Genomic DNA, 22749 nt, shown 5'->3' on the forward strand with positions numbered 1-22749 from the left:
TAATACTTACCTGAGCCCCCTCTCGATTCAGCAATGTCAACAAGAGCCTTGGCTCTTCGGGGACTTGCACTCCTGATTGTCTTTCGGCAGCAGCGGGGAGCCCCCCTAGGATTTACATGTACGACAGCACTATAAAGGGGAAGTTCCATTCGGATGGCTCCACCCTTGGGGCTGCTTTTGCTGATTTTGTGTTAGTAAAAGACGATTCGCGATTTTCCGTCTGTTACAGCGTGATGAATGTGCTTACTCCATTACGAACGGTAGTTTTACCAGAACGAGCGCTCCCGTCTCATAACTTGCTTCTGAGCATGGGCGGATTTTTCACGTTGTTAAAGCCCACACACGACCATTTTTACAACCCGAAAAACGACAACGTTAAAAAACGTCGTGAAAAAATAGAGCATGTTTGAATTTTTTTTTGCCCATTTTTCAGAAAACAAAAAATGCTCTGAAGCCCACACACGATCGTTTTTAATGACAAAAAAAAAACCAAATTTTTTACAACCCAAAAAATGATCGTGTGTACGCGGCATTAGAATTTGTGAACATCTCCCTACTATGTTATGGAGGTAAGTAGAGGGGTCAGAGTTATGCAGTCCTGTCCTAGGGATTAATGATCATGACTTTTAAGTATGCTATCTTTGTAGGTAATCACATAAAAAATGAGAAAGCATAGAAAACGCAATATTTTCTTTTTTTTTCTTTTTCATAGTTCCTCGAGACACTTATACTGCGGCAAGTCGCCCCCCCCTGCGTAAACCGACGTACCTGTTTGTCGATCAATGCATGTGAGACTGCGGGCAGGCGCATGTGCACCCGCCACGCCGCGGGTACACACCCGTGGGTTCGGCGGACTTCATGTGTACTGGCCGGCCGCCCGCGATCACTTTACACAGTTAGAACACGCTGAAGGAACAAGTTAACCCCTTGATCGCTTCTCTGATAGTGTCATTTATATATTGATCAGTGCATTTTTATAGCACTGATCAATGTAATAATGTCACTGGTCCCCAAAAAGTGTCATTTTGGGTCAGATTTGTCCGGGCCACAATGTTACAGTCCTGCCAAAAATCACAGATCGCTGCCATTACCAGTAAAAACAATAAAAAAATAAATAAAAGTCCCAAAATCTATGTTATCGTTTTAACTTTTGCGCAAACCAATCAATATATGCCTATTGCAATTTTTTTTTACCAAAAATATGTAGAATAATACGTATTGAGCTAAACTGATGAATATTTGTTTTTTATATTTTTTTGGATATTTATTATAGTAGAAAGTAAAAAAAAAAAAAAAACTGCAGAGGTGATCAAATACCACCAAAAGAAAGCTCTATTTGTGGGAAAAAAAGGACACCAATTTTGTTGGGTATAACATCGCACGACCGCGCAATTGTCAGTTAAAGCGACGCAGTGCCGCATTGCAAAAAATGGCCTGGTCATTAAGGGGGCAAATCCTTCCGGTCCTTAAGTGGTTAAACCAATGTTTTCAAGTTTATTTTTCATTCACAGAGCGTACTTAATGTTTTTTTTTTTTTTTATTGTGCCCTGACATACACTTTAAAGCCTTTTTAAACATACAGTACTTTGTATGATTTTGTAGCCCTTTAAAAAACAAAAAAGGAACAAGATAAATTGATTTCCTGAAAATCCAGTCCGTCACTACGAAGTCATTCACACATAGGTGTCTTTCCTTTTCCAGCCCAGCTGCTTGTGCACATATTTACACTAGTGAGATTAGCTCCCAGATTGTGCCCCCGCCCAGCACAGCACCAGCACTACTTTGACGTCCCTTTATATATATATACCTCTCAGTGCCTGAGGACAGCCACTGTCCCTGTACTGTCACACTCAGAGCAGGCATCATGTCAGGAGCTGCAACCAAACTAGCCAAAGACAGGGCTACAGCCGATGGAATCGGTACACCAAAGAACCCGGTGAAATACCTAAACCAGGACTTTGAGCAGCTACAAGCCCAGTGCCTGGCATCCAACACTCTTTTCAAAGATGATCAGTTTCCTGCATGCCCCTCCGCCTTGGGGTATAAAGAGCTAGGCCCATTCTCCGCGAAAACACAAGGGATTGTGTGGAAAAGGCCGACGGTAAGACGGTTTTGTGTCAATTTTTAAGTTGATTTAATTTTACCATAGTTAGTTGTCACTTACACATTTCGTAAGTAGAGACTGGCATTTATTCCTCCATAAGCTTATCTTGAAAATGTAATTGTTAGTGCAAATAAAAAAAGCATCATGGACAGAACTCAGTACAGTAACAGTACAGTTGTTTTTGGTTGCAAGTGTCCTAAAACATCTAGATTCACCCTAAAGAAGAACTGTTATTATACAGTATATGTATTCTTTTTTCGCTGTTCTGACCCCTATGGTAGGGTGACCAGACATCCCCAGTTTCAGGGCACAGTCCCCTGATTGAGGACACTGTCCCCGGACCAAGTCTGTCCCTGGTTTTGTCCCCAGATTGGATTTAAAGTAGAGGTTCACCCAAAAACTCAATTTTTAACATTAGATTGAGGCTCATTTTGTGAAGCAGAATCGGGTGTTTTTTTTAAAAATCAAAGCAGTACTTACCGTTTTAGAGATAGATCTTCTCCGCCGTTTCCGGGTATGGGCTGCGGGACTGGGCGTTCCTATTTAATTGACAGGCTTCCGACGGTCGCATACAGCGCGTCACGATTTTCCGAAAGTAGCCGAACGTCGGTGCGCAGGCGCCGTATAGAGTCGCACCGACGTTCGGCTACTCGTGACGCGATGTATGCGACCGTCGGAAGACTGTCAATCAAATAGGAACGCCCAGAAAATAGAAAATAGAGAACATGCTCTCTATTTTTCTCGTCGAGATTTTAGGCAGTATTCTTGACGAGAAACCAGAAAGCCTCGTACACGCGCTCGGTATACTCGGCAAGAAAGCTCTGCCAGCAGTTTTCTTGCTGGTTTTTGCAGAGTAAACTGAGCGTGTGTACGAGGCTTCAGAGGTAGTGTGTGTGTATCTTATCTCTCTAAAGCCCCTTTAACATGGGCAATGCTTCTGACACACACTCACTTTGTTAGCAGCGGTTGCCCCATAGATAGCTGGCGATCAGCAGGCGATATGATCAAGCACATTTTCATGTGAAACGTGTTAACTGTCCTCTGTCCACATTTTTGGAGCTGTGGTGTTTGCACCTTATATGAGTTGAAAATTTAAATAAACGATAATTTATCTACTACATCTCTGAAGTGTGGCCAGCTTTCCATCCTTGTCTTTCTATTGCTGTGATCACAGATAGGGTTGGCACCTGCTGATGTGTGGAGGGGCTGTTGGTCTATGCACCTGCCTGGAGCTGTGATTTCTTTCATTGATATGCTCAAAATTGTTGTTTACGAATATTCGCATTGCGAATATTCGTTACGAATATGGCATATTCTAATATTCGCGAATAACTCGAATTTCGCGGCCAATATTCGCTATTCCGAATATTCGTATTTTTTCAATTTTATTTTTAAAACAGATCACATCCTAGTGATCTCCATCGACGTCTAAAAGCATTGCTGGTATGATTAGAGACCCTGGGCCGAGTAGCTAAGCTGAGGCGATCCTTTTATGTTGCCGAATATTCGCAATCGCGAATATTCGATTTCCGAATATTCGCGAATACTTTCTCCGCCCTTCTTTTGCATCAGAGCCAATCAGAGTTCTCCTACCACAGTTGTCATAGGAGAGAGTGGAGTGTTTCTGTGCGTTTTTCCAGTGTATCACATCTTCAAAGAATTTTCCATCTTTTGTCCCGTGTCATCATCATTTGCATACTCACCTCTTTAATGAGAATAATAACTGTTTAACATAAAGACATTTAAGAGATGTCAACGTAAACGGTTTACTTGTATTTTCCAAATCTATGGTTATTCAATATTTATTTAACGAATCAATATACAAATTGGTCAAAGTAAACCCTCAATTCTATATAATAATGTATTTATTTTATGAATACCTTGTAAGTTGCAGGGTCCATTACGTAAAACCACACTTTTTCCAAAGGGCAGGTGAAATTGAATGTTTAAAAATTTCGCAATCAATTTTGCATTCGCATTAGCGAAATTTCGCAAACATTTTTTTTGATAAAATATCACGAATATTCGATTTTAGCGAATATTTCACGAATATTCGGCTATATATTCGTGATATATCGCGAAATCGAATATGGCGTATTCCGCTCAACACTAATGCTCAAATCTCTCTCCACCCAGCTGCAACCACATCCATTAGACACTGCGCCGTGGTGTGGCCCCCTTTTACTCCCGTGGGGCTCTTTTTGGCAAGCGGTATTGCCTGTAAAAGCAACAGGCACTACTTTTTATGCCACAGCGCAAAGCCTTAACACAAGACAACTATCAATGTAAACAAGGGCATTTGGAGGTGTTCTAACTTCACTTTTTTGCAGTGTTGATTTACCACATAATATGACACAAAATGTATCTAAATTGAAAATGCATTATATAAAAGTTACATCTCCAGAATGTCCAGGCAGCCAATTATTTCCATATTAAAAAGGAACTACGGTACTTTTATGCCGCGTACACAAGGTCGTTTTTTGTGATGAAATAAAATGACATTTTGAAAAACTTCATTCAAAATGATCGTGTGTGGGCTTCACATCGTTTTCCGTCTTCTGAAAAACGACAAAAAAAAAATTCGAACATGCTTCAATTTTTTATGTCGTTTTTCAAAATGTCGTTTTTTGTAAAAAATGATCGTGTGTGGGCAAAAACGACGTTTTAAACCCGCACATGCCCAGAAGCAAGTTATGAGACGGGAGGTAAAACTACCATTCATAATGGAGTAAGCACATTCATCACGCTGTAACAGACAAAAAAGCACGAATCGTCTTTTACTAACAAGTAACCAGCTAAAAGCAGCCTCAAGGCGAATAGAACTTCCCCTTTAGAGTGCCGTCGCTTTGTTCATCATTTTTCAAAAACGATGGTGTGTGGGCAACATCATTTTAAATGATGAAGTTGGAAAAATTACGTTTTTTTTTCATGATGAAAAATTTTTTTTTTTTTCATGACAAAAAGTGATCGCGTGTACGGGGCATTAGAGTCTACTGCCCTGTACACACGATCGGTTTGTCTGATGAAAACGAACCAATGGATTATTTCATCAGATGTCCGATGAAGCTGACTTTCATCAGTCTTGCCTACACACCAGCGGTTTAATCATGTCCAACGCGGTGACGTAAAACACAACCACGTGCTGAGAAAAATTAAGTTCAATGCTCCTGAGCATGCGTCGACTTGATTCTGAGCATGCATGGATTTTTGACCGATAGATTTCCCCACAGACGATCGTTTTTTTCTATCGTTTTTTTAACCATAAGAAAATTTTAAAACCGATGGGAAAAAAACTGATGGGGCCCACACACGATCGGTTCGTCCGATGAAAACGGTCCATCGGTCTGTTTTCATCAGACGAACTGATCATGTGTACAGGGCATTACAAATGCTAAACGTTGACAACTTTTCCATACGTTTTAAATGATTTATAAATGATAATAACACACTAGATGTTGCAGTGAACATCTTATCAATCAATATTTCATTACAGTGCATTATATTTTCTGGTACAATCATTTTTATTGTAGAGAAGAAGAGGCCGAGGGTACAGCATAAGAACAATAACAAAAGGGTACTGGCTGGAGAAGCCCGATCAATGGACTTTAATCAATATAAACTGTCCACAGTGTGACCTAGTGGGATAATAGTGCACTATATTTAATCTTTATATTCAGGGGTTAGTTCACCTTTAGGGACATTTTCCATTCCCCTCATGTACTGCAGCATCTCAAGCATATTACAATACATTTTTGAGTCTTAAAACGGGGTTCCGCCAAAACATTTTTGAAAGTCAGCAGCTACAAATACTGCAGCTGCTGACTTTTATTATTAGGACACTTTTGGGGCAAACATTTGGAAGAAGGTGCTCTGGTCAGATGAGACCAAAATTTTACTTTTTTGCCTAAAAGCAAAATGCTATGTGTCGCGGAGAACTAACACTGCACATAACCCTGAACTTTATACTTTAACTAAAGTAAACCGGCTGTGAAGCGCTGCAAGGCTCAGTCCTGCAGTCTTCTGGGTCTGTGATGTAAATTGTGCCTAAGAATCTACCTATTGCCGAAAAACAGCAGTGTACTTCCTGGTATGTGGGGGTGCCTAGGTACTCCTGTACCTACAGCCTCATAGCTATATATCCACAGTGTGAAATTCAAAGCACTGCTGCATCTGACTGATAGTTTTGAAAGATCTGAAGTGAGATTCAGTCATGTCCCTGCTGTGCTGCTCACTGTTCTACTTGCTGGAGGCTTTGACATGAGGAAGCAAAGCACTGCCTCTACCAAGATGTCTGCCTCCTCACAGAGACAGTGCAGAACAAGACACTGTAGGTCAGTAACGGTGAAAAGATCAGCTGCAGGGAGACCACAGGCATTGTTAAAGTGGAAGTTTTTGCCTCCTACCCCCTCCTTCTTAGTTTTTTGGGGGAGAAACATTGACAGGTATCCCATTCCTGCTTCCACACAAATCATCTAGGTAGGGGATATGAGCAGAAGTTCAACCCCCCCCCCCCTTTCACCCGTAGCCTTCTGGGAGACATCACAGGACCCAGAAGACTACAGTTATTGTAGCTGCTAACTTAATTTTTTTGGATGGGAGACTGGAGCTCCTCTTTAATGTCTAGCCTCTAGTTCTTTGCTCTTTACCTGCCTTTTTTTGGACACAGCTTCCACAGTTCAGTTCCTCTTTAAAGGAATAAAAAAAGGCAATAAATAAGAGAAGTTCTTTGTTAAGGTTTACATACACATTCATGTCAAAAACAAATATTAATCCTCATTTAACAAAAATGGAACCAACAAAACTTGTTATATTACTTGTCACTGAGAGTCAGTGAATGGGAGACTAATCTGACTGGCTGCCTGCTAAGTGTATAGAAGGCGTGGTTGGCAGTGCAACTTTTTACTGACAAGGATTCGATAAGGAATACACATCTGACTCTTACCACAGTATTTGAGAATTTTTACCTTGAAGTAACCCTTGAAATAATTTCCAGATTTCAGTAAACCCCTGATAAAATTGGTATATCTACAATTTACAGTACAATAATATGATTGTTGAGATGTAGATAATATATAACGATAAATAAAAGAGTAATGCACACGACCATTTTTCATGACGAGAAAAATGCAATTTTTTTAATTGGTCGTGAAAAACGGTCGTGTGTAGGCTCCAGAGCATTTTTCTCAACGCGAAAAATGGGCATAAAAAATTTAGAACCTGTTTTATTTTTTCTCGTCGGTTTTCACATCGTTTCACACGTTAAAAAGCGGTTGTGTGTACGCTTTAATTAGCATAAGCAGCCCAAAGGGTGGCGCCATTCGAATGGAACTTCCCCTTTATTATTATTATTATTATACAGGATTTATATAGCACCAAGAGTTTACGCAGCGCTTTACAACATCAGGGAAGACAGTACAGTTACAATACAATTTAATACAGGAATGATTAGAGGGCCCTGCTCGTTAGAGCTTACAATCTAGAAGGAAGTGGAACAGAGGGTAATTTTATAGTACGTGTTGTACGTCACCGCGCTTTGCTCAAGCATTTTTTTCCACGATCGTATGTATGCAAGGCAGGCTTGAGAGGAATCACGTCGAGAAAAACGTATTTTTTTCAATGACATGCATAACGGTCGTGTGTACGCGGCACAAGAATGTGGCACATCTAATGTATGTCTTAACACCCCTCTGCTGGATAGGACAAATTTATTTTCTGCATGAATCCAATCAATACGATAATCTGGAAAATTGTAGAGGACCCATCGGGGACCAGTGGTAAAGGGTCCGTTCATTGGTGGTCAATGGGAAGAATACCCTCTTACATTGATTTTTAGTGGAGAAAGACTCCCTTACATTGGTGGCCAGTGAGAAGAATGTCCCTCTTAAATGTGTGGTCAGTTGGAAGGATTCCCCTATTACATTTGTGGTCGGTGAGATAAGGGCCACCTTACATTAGCGGTCAGTGATAAGAAAACTTAATTGCAGTAATTGTCAGTGGGATGAATGAACCTTACACTGGTGGTCAATGAAGAAGAAACCACTAATAATGGCAGTGAAGTGCCTCTTTACATTGATGGCCAATGGGATGAATGTCCCTCTTTAGGGTGTGCGCTAGGGTTGCCACCTCATCCCTTTAAAACAGAACACATATGAATTACACAGGTTCTGTGGCTGATTAAGGTGGTAATTGAACTCAAGTGGAGCCTTATCTAAATTAAATTAGCCTCAGAACCTGTGTAATTCATATGTGTTCTGTTTTAAAGGGATGAGGTGGCAACCCTAGTGTGCGCACATCACGGGCCCCGGCGATATGGCCTACCAGGCCGGGGTGCACGTGCTACGCGGTGTCCTTGGTTCCGGGACCATGATGGCCCGGAGCAACTGAAGCTGTGTCGGGGCCCCAGTCATCTACTGGGTCCCCCCAATTTCTGAAGAAGATCCCAAGCGAGTTGTGCTGTTCGGTGGGGAGTCAGTCTGAGGAGAGCCCGGAGGCAGGTGATCAAATAGGGCCTGGACAATCCATCGGGGATCAAGGTGACCGGACACTGACAGTTTGTATGGCAACCTGTTAGTCGGTGACCATTTGAGAGACTACCTGAGGGAGATTCAGGCAAATTACATTAATGAGAAGGCGTGAGTGCTATTTGAAGCAGGACTGCTTCTGTTCTATCCAAGCCTGAATCTGCAACTTTCTCCTCTTCACCCATCTTTCTCTATCTACCCCAAGTTCACTGTTTGCCGTGTTGGGCAAGAATAAAGCACAGAAAAAGACACCTTGCTGTTTGGACATTCCATTACTGCTCATCATCATCATACCCCTAGACGCATCACAGAAGGTAACACGCCGTCCCAAATCTAACCAGCGGCTCCTGCGGGGGTAGCGCTACATAAATATGCATGCTTGTATCCCCTGAGCATTAATGTTTGTTTCACATGCAGACTAGTCGTGGGCATTTGCCATTTTATATTGCGATATCTGTCCATGGATGGATGCCTATAGTATTAGACAGACAGATAATAGACAGAAGGGCAGACAGCAGATAGTGATAGCACCGAGCTGTCAGAACTGACTGATATCGAGTTTTACAGAGGATGTCACCGGTCCATTTTGTGTTTATTGCCCGATCTGCAATTTGTTTGATCTTGTAGTCTGGTATTATCGTGTACAGTCTACCGTTGTGCCTGGGGGAAGGGAGAACAGGTGTCCCTCTCTGGTCCATACCATACCAATAAAATCCAACAGAATGTAAATCACGCTCATAAAATAACTATACATAGAAACGGCTATACAGTGAATGCCCATTTTAGACGAAGCGTGTTACACTTTGTATAAATAGATCCAGTACAGGCATGACAACACATTCATGTTTAAAGGGCCCTTAAAGGTACACTCCAGCCAAAACTGATAATTGAGGTAGGTAGCCTTCCCTCATAGGGCTTCAGTTTTTCATTCATGTGTTGCTGTTGTCCACCAGTCCAATCCACATTTTTACCCTTCTGTTGGTAATCTGGGAACCCCAGGCTGTAACGCAGGAGAGACATTCCCAAGCACGCCCACTGTAGGCTCCTTGCCGTATGACGCAGAAAGCTAGATACAAAAAATAAATAAATAAATATCAGCACTGAAACCATTAGACTTCTTGCACAAAAGTGTAATCATTTTTCTGATGGTTTTAAGCAGGGTGTTGCTGGCAGAAAGATCTTGAGTAAAAAAAAGCTATGTTCCATAAAGGTCTATAGCATGCAGGCGCATAAACGTGTGCATGCATATACACACATTCTTTATCCTTTTCTAGCTGCCAATGTTGCAATTTAGGCTAAATTCATGCAGGCTTTAAAAAAAAGAATTTAAAAGTGCTTTTTTTTTTTAAGGATCTGAATGCAGGTGCATTGGGGCAGGCGCAGCACTATGAAGTGCCTTTATGCGCTGTGGCATTAGAAGAATTTTGATTTCTCTGATCTTTTAGTTCAAACAAGACTATCTGTTACTCTATAATTCCTCCTGCGCCGTTCTATGGAAGCAGTAGGTTTAAAGAGCACACCAAACTCTTGAGATAACTTCTTTATTAACTTCAGCTTTTCATATATTAAGCCTCGTACACACGGTCGGACATCCGTCAAACTTTCCCTTGGATTTTTGTCGGAAGTGATTTGTCCGGTCACTAGGGTTGCCACCTCATCCCTTTAAAACAGAACACATATGAATTACACAGGTTCTGAGGCTAATTTAATGCAGGTAAGGCACCAAATTAGTCTAATTACCACCTTAATTAGCCACAGAACCTGTGTAATTCATATGTGTTCTGTTTTAAAGGGATGAGGTGGCAACCCTACCGGTCACACCCATAGCATACACACGCTCTGACTTTTCTGAAAACGTTTCTAAAACTTTCCCAATATCACCTGGTTTTTCTGCTCTTTTCTGCACTTTACCGCCACCCTTTGGTTAACTTCTGCTATTGTTGGTTGATTTTAACATTGGTTCTGGGCATGCGTATTTGCACTTCGGACAAAAGTCCGATGGCTTGCTGTACACACGGTCGGACTAGGCACCATCGGACTTTTGTTGTCGTAAAGTTTGTCCATTTGCAGACCGAACTTTTTGTCTGATGAAACCCGAAAAATTTGGTCCGATGGAGCGTACACACGATCGGACAAATGTGAAAACTTGCAGATTTTGAAGTTTGTTGGCCGAAAGTCCGACCGTGTGTATGGCTCCGACCGTGTGTGTCAGCATCACAAGGGAAGAACGTGTGAGAATTACCTGAGAGGAGCAGAAAGTGGAGCTGCTCCTCGGGGAGATGAATAACAATTCATGGCAGTCTCCACTCAACAGAAGTAGAAATTGAATTTTTGGAAAAATATTCTGACAGCTGTAGGTCTTGCTGACAGAATACAATGTCCTGACCAAGGGATTCCTTCACCCACCTCATTTGTGTTAATAGTAGAATCTGTTCGCTTCCCAACTTACAGGTGTGTGGTCAGCTTAAATCTATTCTGTGAAAAAACTGAACTGGATATCATGATGAGAAAACTATTGTTGGACACAGGGCTGGTACTACCACTAGGCAAACTAGGCAGCCGCCTAGAGCTCAATGTTGCCTAGGGTGCCAAGCCACTGGTGTCCCTACTATCTTCTCTCTGCAGCAAGCAGCTAAGTCTCAGCATCAGCACTATTCCCACATAGTGTCTGTGTCCCAACTCCCGAAAGAATAGAAGCAAGCAAACATTCAATGATGGGCACTGGTAGGCTGCATTGATGGGCTCTGGTAGACTGCATTGATGGGTGCTGGTGAGGCTACATTGATAGGCACTTCAATAAAAAGGTGGGGTATAAAAAGGCATGGCAAAGGGGATGGAGTCAAAGGTGGAGCCAGGGGGCGGCAAAATTAGGTTTCTCCTTTCACCCATTATCAGTTACCTGACCCTGATTACAAGGTTTGCTCTAGTCTATGTTATGCTGTACATTGATGTACATTGATGGCTTTTTTTTTTTCTTTTTGCATTAACAGGAGATTTGTGACAACCCTCAATTCATTGTGGATGGAGCCACCCGGGCGGACATCTGTCAAGGTGCCCTAGGTAAGTACCATAGTGAAACCTCATGTAACATATGGGAATAGCAGCCAATCAAAAGGCAATCATGTAATTATTACTAATTGATCCTGAAGGGGATCAATTACTACAATTTCAATAGGCTTATTTAACAAAGTAGGACAAATATCTATGGTGAGATGGAAAGTGTATTGACCCTGTAATACCAGTTTTAAGCAGAGTTCCAGCCTTTTTTTTTTTATGTTTATTAAAAGTCAGCAGCTACAAAAAGTGTAGCTGCTGGTTTTAATAAACATACACTTACCTGTTCCACGGTCCAGCCACGCGCCACCAGGAGCTTCGCTCCTCTCCTCAACTTCTCCGCCGGCGCCTCCATTGCAACTGTGGGCACCCGGTCATGACAGCTTTCGGCTTCACGGCCGGGCACTCACTGTGCATGCGCGAAGGGTGCAGCGCTCCCTGAGTGGACAGGCGATCACCTGGGACCTGATCGCCTACAGGGAGGGGCCGCCGTAGGCGATATGACGTATCGCCTAAGCGGTCCCTGGGCGGAAGGAGGAAGTGGGACAGGAAGCCCCACTCCTACTGAAGCCCCCACTCCCCCCCCCAAAAAATGACATGCCAAATGTACCTGTATGTGATTTTTCTCTTCGGCTCTGGGGCGCACATGCGTGCCACGGGAGCCCCACTCCCACTGTACTTGGACACAACAAGGCAGATCTCCGTTCTGCTAGTAAGGAAGACAGAGATCTTGTATTTCTGCTAAGCAGGAACACAGATCTTTGTCTTCCTACAGTTAAACCATCCCCCATACAGTAAGAAAGCACTCCCAGGGAACACATTTAACCCTTTGATCGCCCCTGATGTTAAACCCCTTCCCTGCCAGTGTCATTAGTACAGTGACAGTGCGGTCTATTTTAGCACTGATCACTGTATTAGTGTCACTGGTCCCAAAAAAGTGTCAAAAGTGTCAGCTAGGTGTCTGATTTGTCTGCCGCAATGTCGCAGTCCCTGTAAAAATCGCTGATCACAGCCGTTACTAGTAAACTAGTAAAAAAAAAAAAAATCCATAAATCTATCCTATCGTTTGTAGACGCTATAACTTTTGGAATTTTCTTTATTCAACAAAAAAAGTCTCTCTGCTGGCTCTGTCTTCAGGACTCCGTCCTCCCCCCGGCCACCTCGTCTGTCTCCTGTCCCTGCTGCCGATGTACACAGTGAGAGGGGAGAGCTGTGCTCTTCCCATCTCAGCTGTGACAGGAGTTCTAGCACAGTGCTAGGACTCCTGTTTTGGAGGTGACAGGGTCAATAAAGAGAACATGTCACCTCCAATTGCTAACACACAGGAAATTGTTTTCTCCTGTGTGATAGCAAAAAAAGTTAAGTGAAAAAAAAATTGATAATAAATAAATAAATAAATAATAATTACATTAATAAAATAAAAAAGTAAAGAATAAGAAAAATAAGAAGAAAATTATACAAAAATAAAAAAAAAGTAAGCGACAAGCTACAAAAAAGGAATAAAAAAGTAAAAAAACAAACAAAACATATTTGAACTAACTGTGCCGCACATATATATACACACACACACATTGTTTTATGTTCATATAACGATTACTAAATAAATTTCCCATCATAGGCAAAGCATGGGTTCACTATACAGTAATAATAATAATAATCACAGCGCACACTTTGCTGTCTGAGATTTGTTGCAGTGAAGTGGAACGTTCAGGAACACATCATACAGGTTACTCACAAACCAAACACAGCAGAGCGAGGTGGAGATTCTCCTCTTGTTTAATAAAGGTGTATATTAGAATTAGAATGTAGTTCAGATTATCAGCATTCCTGCAGATTGGCGATACAGTCAGCACATGTGCTAGAATGGACACACACAAATTCATAAATTCAAACCAAAATGTATTCTGCCACATGCTTGTGATAAAAGAAAATCCCAATACGTGGATATTGATTGGTTTGCGTGAAAGTTATAGCGCCTAAAAACTATGATATATATACTGGAATTTGTCTTTACTTTTTTTATGCTGCTAATGGCGGTGATCAGCGATTTATAATGGGACTGCGATAGTTCGGTGGGCAATCTGACACTAACTGACACTGAGGGGAACTGACAAACTGCCACTGACCTCACCAGTGACAAAAATACAGGGATCAGTAATAGTATTATAAAATATACACTGTCACTGTACTAATGACACTGGCTGGGAATGGGATAACATCTAGGACAATCAAAGGGTTAAATGTGTGTCTCACAAGTGTTTTCTTACTGTGGGGGAGGTAGTTTTACTAAGACCCCTTTCACACTGAAGCGTTTTTACAGCGTTTTAGCGTTAAAAATAGCACTATTAAAACGCTCTCCATGCATCTCAATGGACCCTTTCACACCGAGTCCTGCAAGCAGGATCTTTGGAGCAGATTTTGGGCACTGAAAAAAAAACGCTCCAAAAACGCCCCTCTCCTTTGAAATGAATTGAAAGCGCTGTAAAAACACCTTGCCCTTTCACACTGAGGCACTGCAAAAACGCCCTAAAACGTTAGGGTCTTAGCGGTGCTTTACCAGCGTTTTTTGGGCGCTGGCAGTGTGAAAGGGCTCTGAAAGCACACAGGCTTTCACATTGGGATTGCAGATGAGGCTTCTTTCAGGCGCTTTACAGGCTTTTTTTAACGCCAAAGCGCCTGAAAAACGCTTGAATAACGCCCGAAGAACACCCCAGTGTGAAAGGGGCCTAAGGTAGGGTGACCAGACATCCCCAGTTTCAGGGGACAGTCCCCTGATTGAGGACACTGTCCCCGGACCAAGTCTGTCCCTGTTTTTGTCCCCAGATTGGATTTAATAGGGGGCAGGGGCAATTTCAAAGAAAGTCAGTGCAGAATTAAAATAAAAATTTTTTAATTACACACCCCCGCTCCGCTGTGCCTACTAGCATAGGGGGGTTGTATTTTTTCCATGATCTGTGCCCCTTTCTGATGATCATGTGCTGAGCGGAGGGAATAGTTTCGGGCGCATGCCCATTCAGCTCCGCCCACATGTTATTCTGCCTTGGCTCAAATCCCGGCCAGCCACCTGCCTATCTCCTTGCCTTCCCTGGCAGAGTGATCTTCCTACGCTCCCCACCCATTAGTAGCCGGGGCCCGAAGAGTAAGACTTGACAGGCTGTGAGGCGGGCGGCGACGGGCAGAGAGTCGCTGATTGTTGCCATTACTAGTAAAGAAAAAATATGTCCTGGATTTCATTTTAAAAATCTGGTCACCTTAGCCTAAGGCCCCGTACACACGACCGGATCTATCCGCTGGGATTGATCCGCGGATCAATTCCAGCGGACAAATCCGGTCGTCTGTACGGCCTAGCGGATATTTATCCGCGGAGATTTCTCGGGCCGATCGATTTCAAGCGGATATAAATTTCTTAGCATGCTAAGAAATCTATCCGCTTGAATCGGGTCCAGCGGATTGATCCGGTGGTCTGTACAGACTCACCGGATCAATCCGTCCGCTCCCCTCCCTCGCATGTGTCGTAATGATTCGACGCATGCGTGGAAGTACTTACCTTCCAGCGTCGCGCACGTCGCCGCGTCATCATCGCGGCGACGGCGCAACACGTCACCCCGGATGAATTCCGCGCGGATTTTGATCCGATGGTGAGTACAAGCCATCGGATCCAAATCCGGAGGAGGAATCTCCGCTGGTAACGGTCCGGCGGACCGTTTCCAGCGGAGATCCCCTCGTGTGTACGGGGCCTTAGGGAAGGCATAGATCCCTGTACCTGCTTTGCAGGAACACAGGATCAATGTCTTCCATACTGACAGAACGGCGATCTGCCTTGTTTACTTAGGCAAATAGGCAGACCACCGTTCTGCCTATGTACATAGCGATCAGTGGGTTCCGGCTGGACATCGAGTCCGCTGGAACCGCTGATTGGCTTGCATACCTCAAAAATGCAGGATCACATATAAACATAGGGGGTTATTTGATGGAGTGGCGCAGGGTGACCTACCTGACACACATACCCTGACCTACGTGAGTGTGTGTGTCAGTACACACACACACTGACATAACCTGCATACACTAACACTGACATGAACTGACTACACTGACCTGTCTACACTGACCACACTGACCTGACTACACTGACCAGTGACCTGCATACACTGACCTGTCCTGACTACACTGACCTGTCCTGACTACACTGACCTGTCCTGACTACACTGACCTGACTACACTGACCTGTCCTGACTACACTGACCTGACTACACTGACCTGTCCTGACTACACTGACCTGACTACACTGACCTGTCCTGACTACACTGACCTGACTACACTGACCTGTCCTGACTACACTTACCTGACTACATTGACCTGTCCTGACTACACTGACCTGTCCTGACTACACTGACCTGACTACACTGACCTGTCCTGACTACACTGACCTGTCCTGACTACACTGACCTGACTACACTGACCTGTCCTGACTACACTGACCTGTCCTGACTACACTGACCTGACTACACTGACCTGTCCTGACTACACTGACCTGACTACACTGACCTGTCCTGACTACACTGACCTGACTACACTGACCTGACCTGCATACACTGACCTGACCTGACTACACTGACCTGACCTGACTACACTGACCTGACCTGCATGCACTGCACTGACCTGACCTGACTACACTGACCTGACCTGACTACACTGACCTGACCTGCATGCACTGCACTGACCTGACCTGACTACACTGACCTGACCTGCATAGTGCATACACTGACCTGACCTGCATACACTGACTACACTGACCTGACTACACTGACCAGTGACCTGTATACACTGACCTGACCTGACTACACTGACCTGACCTGCATACACTGACCTGACTACACTGACCTGACCTACATACACAATCGCTTTACAGTGCCAGAGAAGACAGCAGGCAGGCAGGTGGGGGCATTTTATTGCAGAATAAACATTGCATGTCTCTTCTGCAATAAAAACCCGCCTGCTCACTGTTTCTTAAACTTTATAATGTTTAAAATGGTTTATTTTGAAAAGATAATACATACCTCCCAACTTTTTGAGATGGGAATGAGGAACACCTACCAGCAAAAGTATGTAGGCATAGGACACACCCCTTGCCACGCCCCCTTAAAGGAGAATTGTACAAAAAAAAACAGATTGGTTAACCCACAAGGGCTTTTTTTTTTACCACTGCTATTCCTTTATGTTGGCCTTTGAAATTTACAAATGCAGCAATTTAGAAATCAGATGAAAGGTTTAGCGCTGGGAAACACTTTTTGATAGATAAAGTTTTGCATTTTATATACAACTATATGGATCAGAAGAAAATGAGGGACAAATGAGGAGGAATGAGGGACAGAGGGACATTGCTCCAAATCAGGGACAGTCCCTCGAAATCAGGGACAGTTGGGAGCTATGGATAATACAGTTTTCAGTTAACCACTTAACGACCGCCGCACAACGATATACGTCGGCAGAATGGCACGGCTGGGCAGATGGACGTACCGGCACGTCCTTTACATCTACCCAGCCGTGGTTCGGGACTGCGAGACCCGATCACCGCTGGAGTCCCGCGATCGGTCCCCGGAACTGAAGAATGGGGAGAGCCGCGTGTAAACACTCGATCGTGTCATCCCCTTTATAGGGAGACACAATCGATGACGTCACTCCTACAGCCACAACACCCTACAGTTGTAAACACACACTAGGTGAAACATAACACCTTCAGTGCCCCCTGTGGTTAACTCCTAAAATGCAATTCTCATTTCCACAATAAAGAATGCATTTTAAATGCATTTTTTGCTGTGAAAATGACAATGGTCCCAAAAATGTGTCAAAATTGTGCGAAGTGTCGGCCATAATGTCGCAGTCATGAAAAAAATCGCTGATCGCCGCCATTAGTAGTAAAAAAATAATAATTAATAAAAATGCAATAAAACTATCCCCTATTTTGTAAACGCTATAGATTTTGCGCAAACCAACCGATAAACGCTTATTGCGATTTTTTTTACCAAAAATATGTAGAAGAATACGTATCGGCCTAAACTGAGGAAAAAACATATTTTTTTATATATATTTTTGGGGGATATTTATTATAGCAAAAAGTAAAAAATATTGAATTTTTTTCAAAATTGTCGCTCTATTTTTGTTTATAGCACAAAAAATAAAAAACGCAGAGGTGATCATATACCACCAAAAGAAAGCTCTATTTGTGGGGATAAAAAGGACGCCAATTTTGTTTGGGAGCCACGTCGCACGACCGCGCAATTGTCTGTTAAATCGACGCAGTGCCAAATCGCAAAACCTGGCCTGGGCCTTTAGCTGCATAAAGGTCCGGGGCTTAAGTGGTTAAGGGGTAAATGCTCCTTTCACAGAGCCATTTGGATGAATATTTCCCATGTAAAGGTGCCCATTGTGTTGGCTTTGAGAAAATTGAAGTGATATTTTGCAAGGAAAATCACCGTCACGTCACCTGTCAGCTCCTGTTTGCTTTGTGTTGGGCTGTTGGTTTTACAGACATTATGTGTACAGTATATCTGCTGACTCATTTGCCTAATTCTGACACGTTTTTCCTAGTCATTGTCACAGTTACCTGTATGTGGCTGTACTCAAGATGAATGTACTGACAACTCAAATCTACTGGTACTGGTGAAGACTGTCAGGCTGCATTTGGTGGATCCTTGTTTTCACTTAAAGGGGTGTTCCGCCTAAAAAAAATATATTAACAGTCAGCAGCAACAAATACTGCAGCTGCTGACTTTTAATAATCGGACACTTACCTGTCCCCGGCTCCAGCGAGGCGGGGGAACGAAGCCCCGCTCGTCTTCCCCTCCTCTCCACGGCGCCGGCATTGTCACTGTGGGCGCCCGGCTGCGCATGTGCGAGCTGCGCTGCGCACCGTGATTTGCGGAGCAATCATCTGGGATCTGTGACGTGTCCCAGATGATTGTGGAGAGGGAGGGGGGAGAGGTGACTTTCTTCCAGCCTCCGTGGCGGCCTAGGAGTAATTGGGAGCTGGAACCCTCTAAAAAGAGGGTTTCCGCTCCCCCCCCCCCAAAAAAAATGACATGCCAAAAGTGGCATGTCAGGGGGTCACCTTTCTTTAAAGTGGAAGTTCCATTTTTCGGTGTAACTTCATTTTAACAATCAAAGGAGTTCTGTTTATACATTTAAAGTGGTCTTAAACTCTTACATATACCCAGTAAAGTGACTGGCCTTAAAGTGGTTGTAAACCGCATAAACTTTTTTTTTGAAACCTGCAAGGCAAAAGGCATAATCAGCTAGTATGCACCGCATACTGGCTGATTATGAAATACTTACCTCGGAACGAGGTGAGGAACACTTACCTGGTTCACGCCGAGCGAGATGTCATCTTGCTCCGGCGTGTCTTCCGGGTATCGCCGCTCCAGCGCTGTGATTGGCTGGAGCGGCGTAGCCGAGGATCCCCCCTGCACATGCGCCGCTGCAATCAGCGGCGCATTGCGGGGGGAATATCTCCTAAACCATACAGGTTTAGGAGATATTCTTGATACCTACAGGTGAGCCGTATTATAGGCTCACCTGTAGGTAAAAGTGACAAATAAGGGTTTACAACCACTTTAAGTGATACACAGAGATAAACACAAATCCTCCTTTATAAGTCTTCTCTTCTCTACATCTGTTCAAAGCTTGTCTGAGCTGTTTGAAAAAAAGGGAACTGACAACTGAAAGTTGAAGGGAAGGGACACCAAGGGACCCCCACCCCCTCCTCCTCACACAGCACACAGGAACAGAGCTGAGGCTGTCAATCAGCTTTAGCTCCCTCCCCTGTCACCATTTTTCTCTTGGTGTCAGGAAAACTTGTCAGAAGTGATTCAAGCTGATAGCAGAGGAATGAAGCAGCAGACCAACATTTTGGAAAGAATTAATACACTGGGCTTATCAATTTTATCCATCTTGTGAGTTTGTTGTATGTTGGCTTCTAAGTAAAGTTGCCACCTGTGCGGGATTCCCCTGGACAGTTCGGGTTTGGAATCATGCGTCCAAGTTTCGGAAGGCCTGAAACCCGGACACATTATTCAGACAGGACTAGGGCTTCCAGATACATCTGGGTGAGAGGTGCTGACTGCCAAGGGGTGAGTGAGCTCACCATCCATCCTTGTCTGTGACTGAAGTCTCCCCCTTCTCTCTCCTGCCTCTGAGTAAGTACACTAAGGTAATTCAGGGTTCTCAGAGCCCCCCTTATATCAGAGTACCCCTTTATACCAGAGGCCACAGTGTCCCCCTTACATCAGAGTCCTCTTCGAGTTCTGTGTTTCCCCTCAAATCAGGGTTCCCAGAGCATCCCTTATGTTAGAGTCCCCAGAGGTCTCCCATAGATCAGAGTCTGCAGAGTCTCCCCTTAGAGTGAAAGGGAACTCTGCGAGTTCAGATGTAAAAGGGGAACTCTGCAGTGGCGGCTGGTGCTCAATTTTTTTTGGGGGGAGCAAACGAAAAAAAAAAAAAAACAATTGCAGCCTCACTGTGCTCATCAAATGCAGCCACTGTGCCCATCAAATGCAGCCACTGTGCCATCAATTGTCACCACTGTGCCATGCCATCAAACACAGTCACTGTGCCATCAATTGTCACCACTGTGCCATGCCATCAAATGCAGTCACTGTGCCATGCCATCAAACGCAGCCACTGTGCCATCAATTGTCACCACTGTGCCATGCCATCAAACACAGCCACTGTGCCATCAATTGTCACCACTGTGCCATGCCATCAAATGCAGCCACTGTGCCATGCCATCAAACGCAGCCACTGTGCCATCAATTGTCACCACTGTGCCATGCCATCAAATGCAGTCACTGTGCCATGCCATTAAACGCAGCCACTGTGCCATCAAATGCAGCCACTGTGCCATGCCATCAAACGCAGCCACTGTGCCATCAATTGTCACCACTGTGACATGCCATCAAACGCAGCCACTGTGCCATGCCATCAAACGCAGCCACTGTGCCATGCCATCAAACGCAGCCACTGTGCCATGCCATCAAACGCAGCCACTGTGCCATTACATCAAACGCAGTCACTGTGCCATGCCATCAAACACAGCCACTGTGCCATCAATTGTCACCACAGTGTCATGCCATCAAACGCAGTCACTGTGCCATGCCATCAAACACAGCCACTGTGCCATCAATTGTCACCACTGTGCCATGCCATCAAACGCAGCCACTGTGCGCATCAATTGTCGCCACTGTGCTAATTGTCACCACTGTGCCCTTTAATTGCCACTGTGCCCTTTAATTGTCGCCACTGTGCCAATTGATGCCACTGTGCCCTTTAACCACTTAAGGACCGGACCAATATGCAGCTAAATGACCCAAGGGGTTTTTACAATTCGGCACTGCGTCGCTTTAACAGACAATTGCGCGGTCGTGCGACGTGGCTCCCAAACAAAATTGGCGTCCTTTTTTTCCACAAATAGAGCTTTCTTTTGGTGGTATTTGATCACCTCTGCGGTTTTTATTTTTTGCGCTATAAACAAAAATAGAGCGACAATTTTGAAAAAAATGCAATATTTTTTACTTTTTGCTACAATAAATATCCCCCCAAAAACATATCTAAAAAATGTTTTTTTCCTCAGTTTAGGCCGATACGTATTCGTTTACCTATTTTTGGTAAAAAAATCGCAATAAGCGTTTATCGATTGGTTTGCGCAAAATTTATAGCGTTTACAAAATAGGGGATAGTTTTATTGTATTTTTATTAATTATTATTTTTTTACTACTAATGGCGGCGATCAGCGTTTTTTTTTTCGTGACTGCGACATTATGGCGGACACTTCGGACAATTTTGACACATTTTTGGGACCATTGTAATTTTCACAGCAAAAAATGCATTTAAATTGCATTCTTTATTGTGAAAATGACAGTTGCAGTTTGGGAGTTAACCACAGGGGGCGCTGTAGGATTTAGTGTTCACTTTGTGTCTGTTTACAACTGTAGGGGGGTGTGGCTGTAGGACTGACGTCATCGACCGAGTCTCCCTATAAAAGGGATCACTCGATCGATACGCCGCCACAGTGAAGCACGGGGAAGCCGTGTTTACATACGGCTCTCCCCGTTCTTCAGCTCCGGGGAGCGATCGCGATGGAGCGGCTATAAACGAATAGCCGCGGCGTCGTCCCGGATCGCTCCCCGAGGGGATCCAACCGCCACATGTAGCGGGGGGGGTCCCGATCGGACCCCCGACCCACGTCTAGGCAGGCACGTACAGGTACGTTGATGTGCCTGTCCGTGCCATTCTGCCGACGTATATCTACATGAGGCGGTCGGGAAGTGGTTAATTGTCACCACTGTGCCCTTTAATTGTCGCCACTGTGCCAATTGATGCCACTGTGCCCTATAAATGTCGCCACTGTGCCCATTGTCGCCACTGTGCCCATTGATGCCACTGTGCCCTTTAATTGTTGCCACTGTGCCCATTGTCGCCGCTGTGCCCTGTAAAATGCCCCTCCCCCCACCCGGTACTTATCTTTCTGGGGGTCAGCCATCCTCCTTCCATGTCCCTCGATGTCATCTCCCGCCCTCTATGATGCTTCAGCCAATCAGGTTACCGGTAACCAGAACCGGTGAACCTCGTTGGCTGAGACGCCTGTCAGTCTTATCCAAGGAACGCACCACCGGTACGTCCCTTAGATAAGCATTCGGAAGCCGACTACAGCCTGAGGGCCGCTGGCTCTGATAGGCACTTCCACACAGCCAACCAGCTGCCGTTATTCAGGTGGCCGGCGCTCACCATCCGGCCATCTGAATAGTGGGTGACAGCGGCGAAAATACATAGATTCATGCAATGCATGAATCTATGTATTTCAGTGGCGGTGCAAGAGCCAGAGGGGGCGGCACTCCGGCGCCCTTTATGGACGAACCGCCACTGGAACTCTGTGGACTCTGATGTAAAGGGGAACTCTTGTTATTAACTTCATATGATTAGAAATGTTATTTAATAGCAAAATGTATAGTAAAAAAATAAAAATTGCTGTGCGCCGGTAAAGTGTTTGGGTTTGACTTGACGAAAAGGTGGCAACCT

The 22749-nt window shown here is 44.2% G+C and overlaps 1 protein-coding gene across 2 annotated transcripts in view; it reads left to right on the forward strand.

The window, feature by feature from the left end:
- The first annotated feature begins 1797 nt into the window (after nt 1-1797).
- Nucleotides 1798-22749, forward strand: part of CAPN8 (calpain 8) — a 78706-nt gene continuing 57754 nt past the window's right edge. For both annotated transcript variants that reach the window (XM_040351394.1, XM_040351395.1), the window contains exons 1-2: nt 1798-2101; nt 11616-11685. In XM_040351394.1, the coding sequence (XP_040207328.1) occupies nt 1865-2101; nt 11616-11685 (307 nt within the window). In that variant the 5' untranslated portion in view covers nt 1798-1864. The remainder of the gene's footprint in view (nt 2102-11615; nt 11686-22749) is intronic.

This window comes from Rana temporaria, chromosome 4 (genome assembly GCF_905171775.1).
Source record: "Rana temporaria chromosome 4, aRanTem1.1, whole genome shotgun sequence".
Classification (NCBI taxonomy): domain Eukaryota; kingdom Metazoa; phylum Chordata; class Amphibia; order Anura; family Ranidae; genus Rana; species Rana temporaria.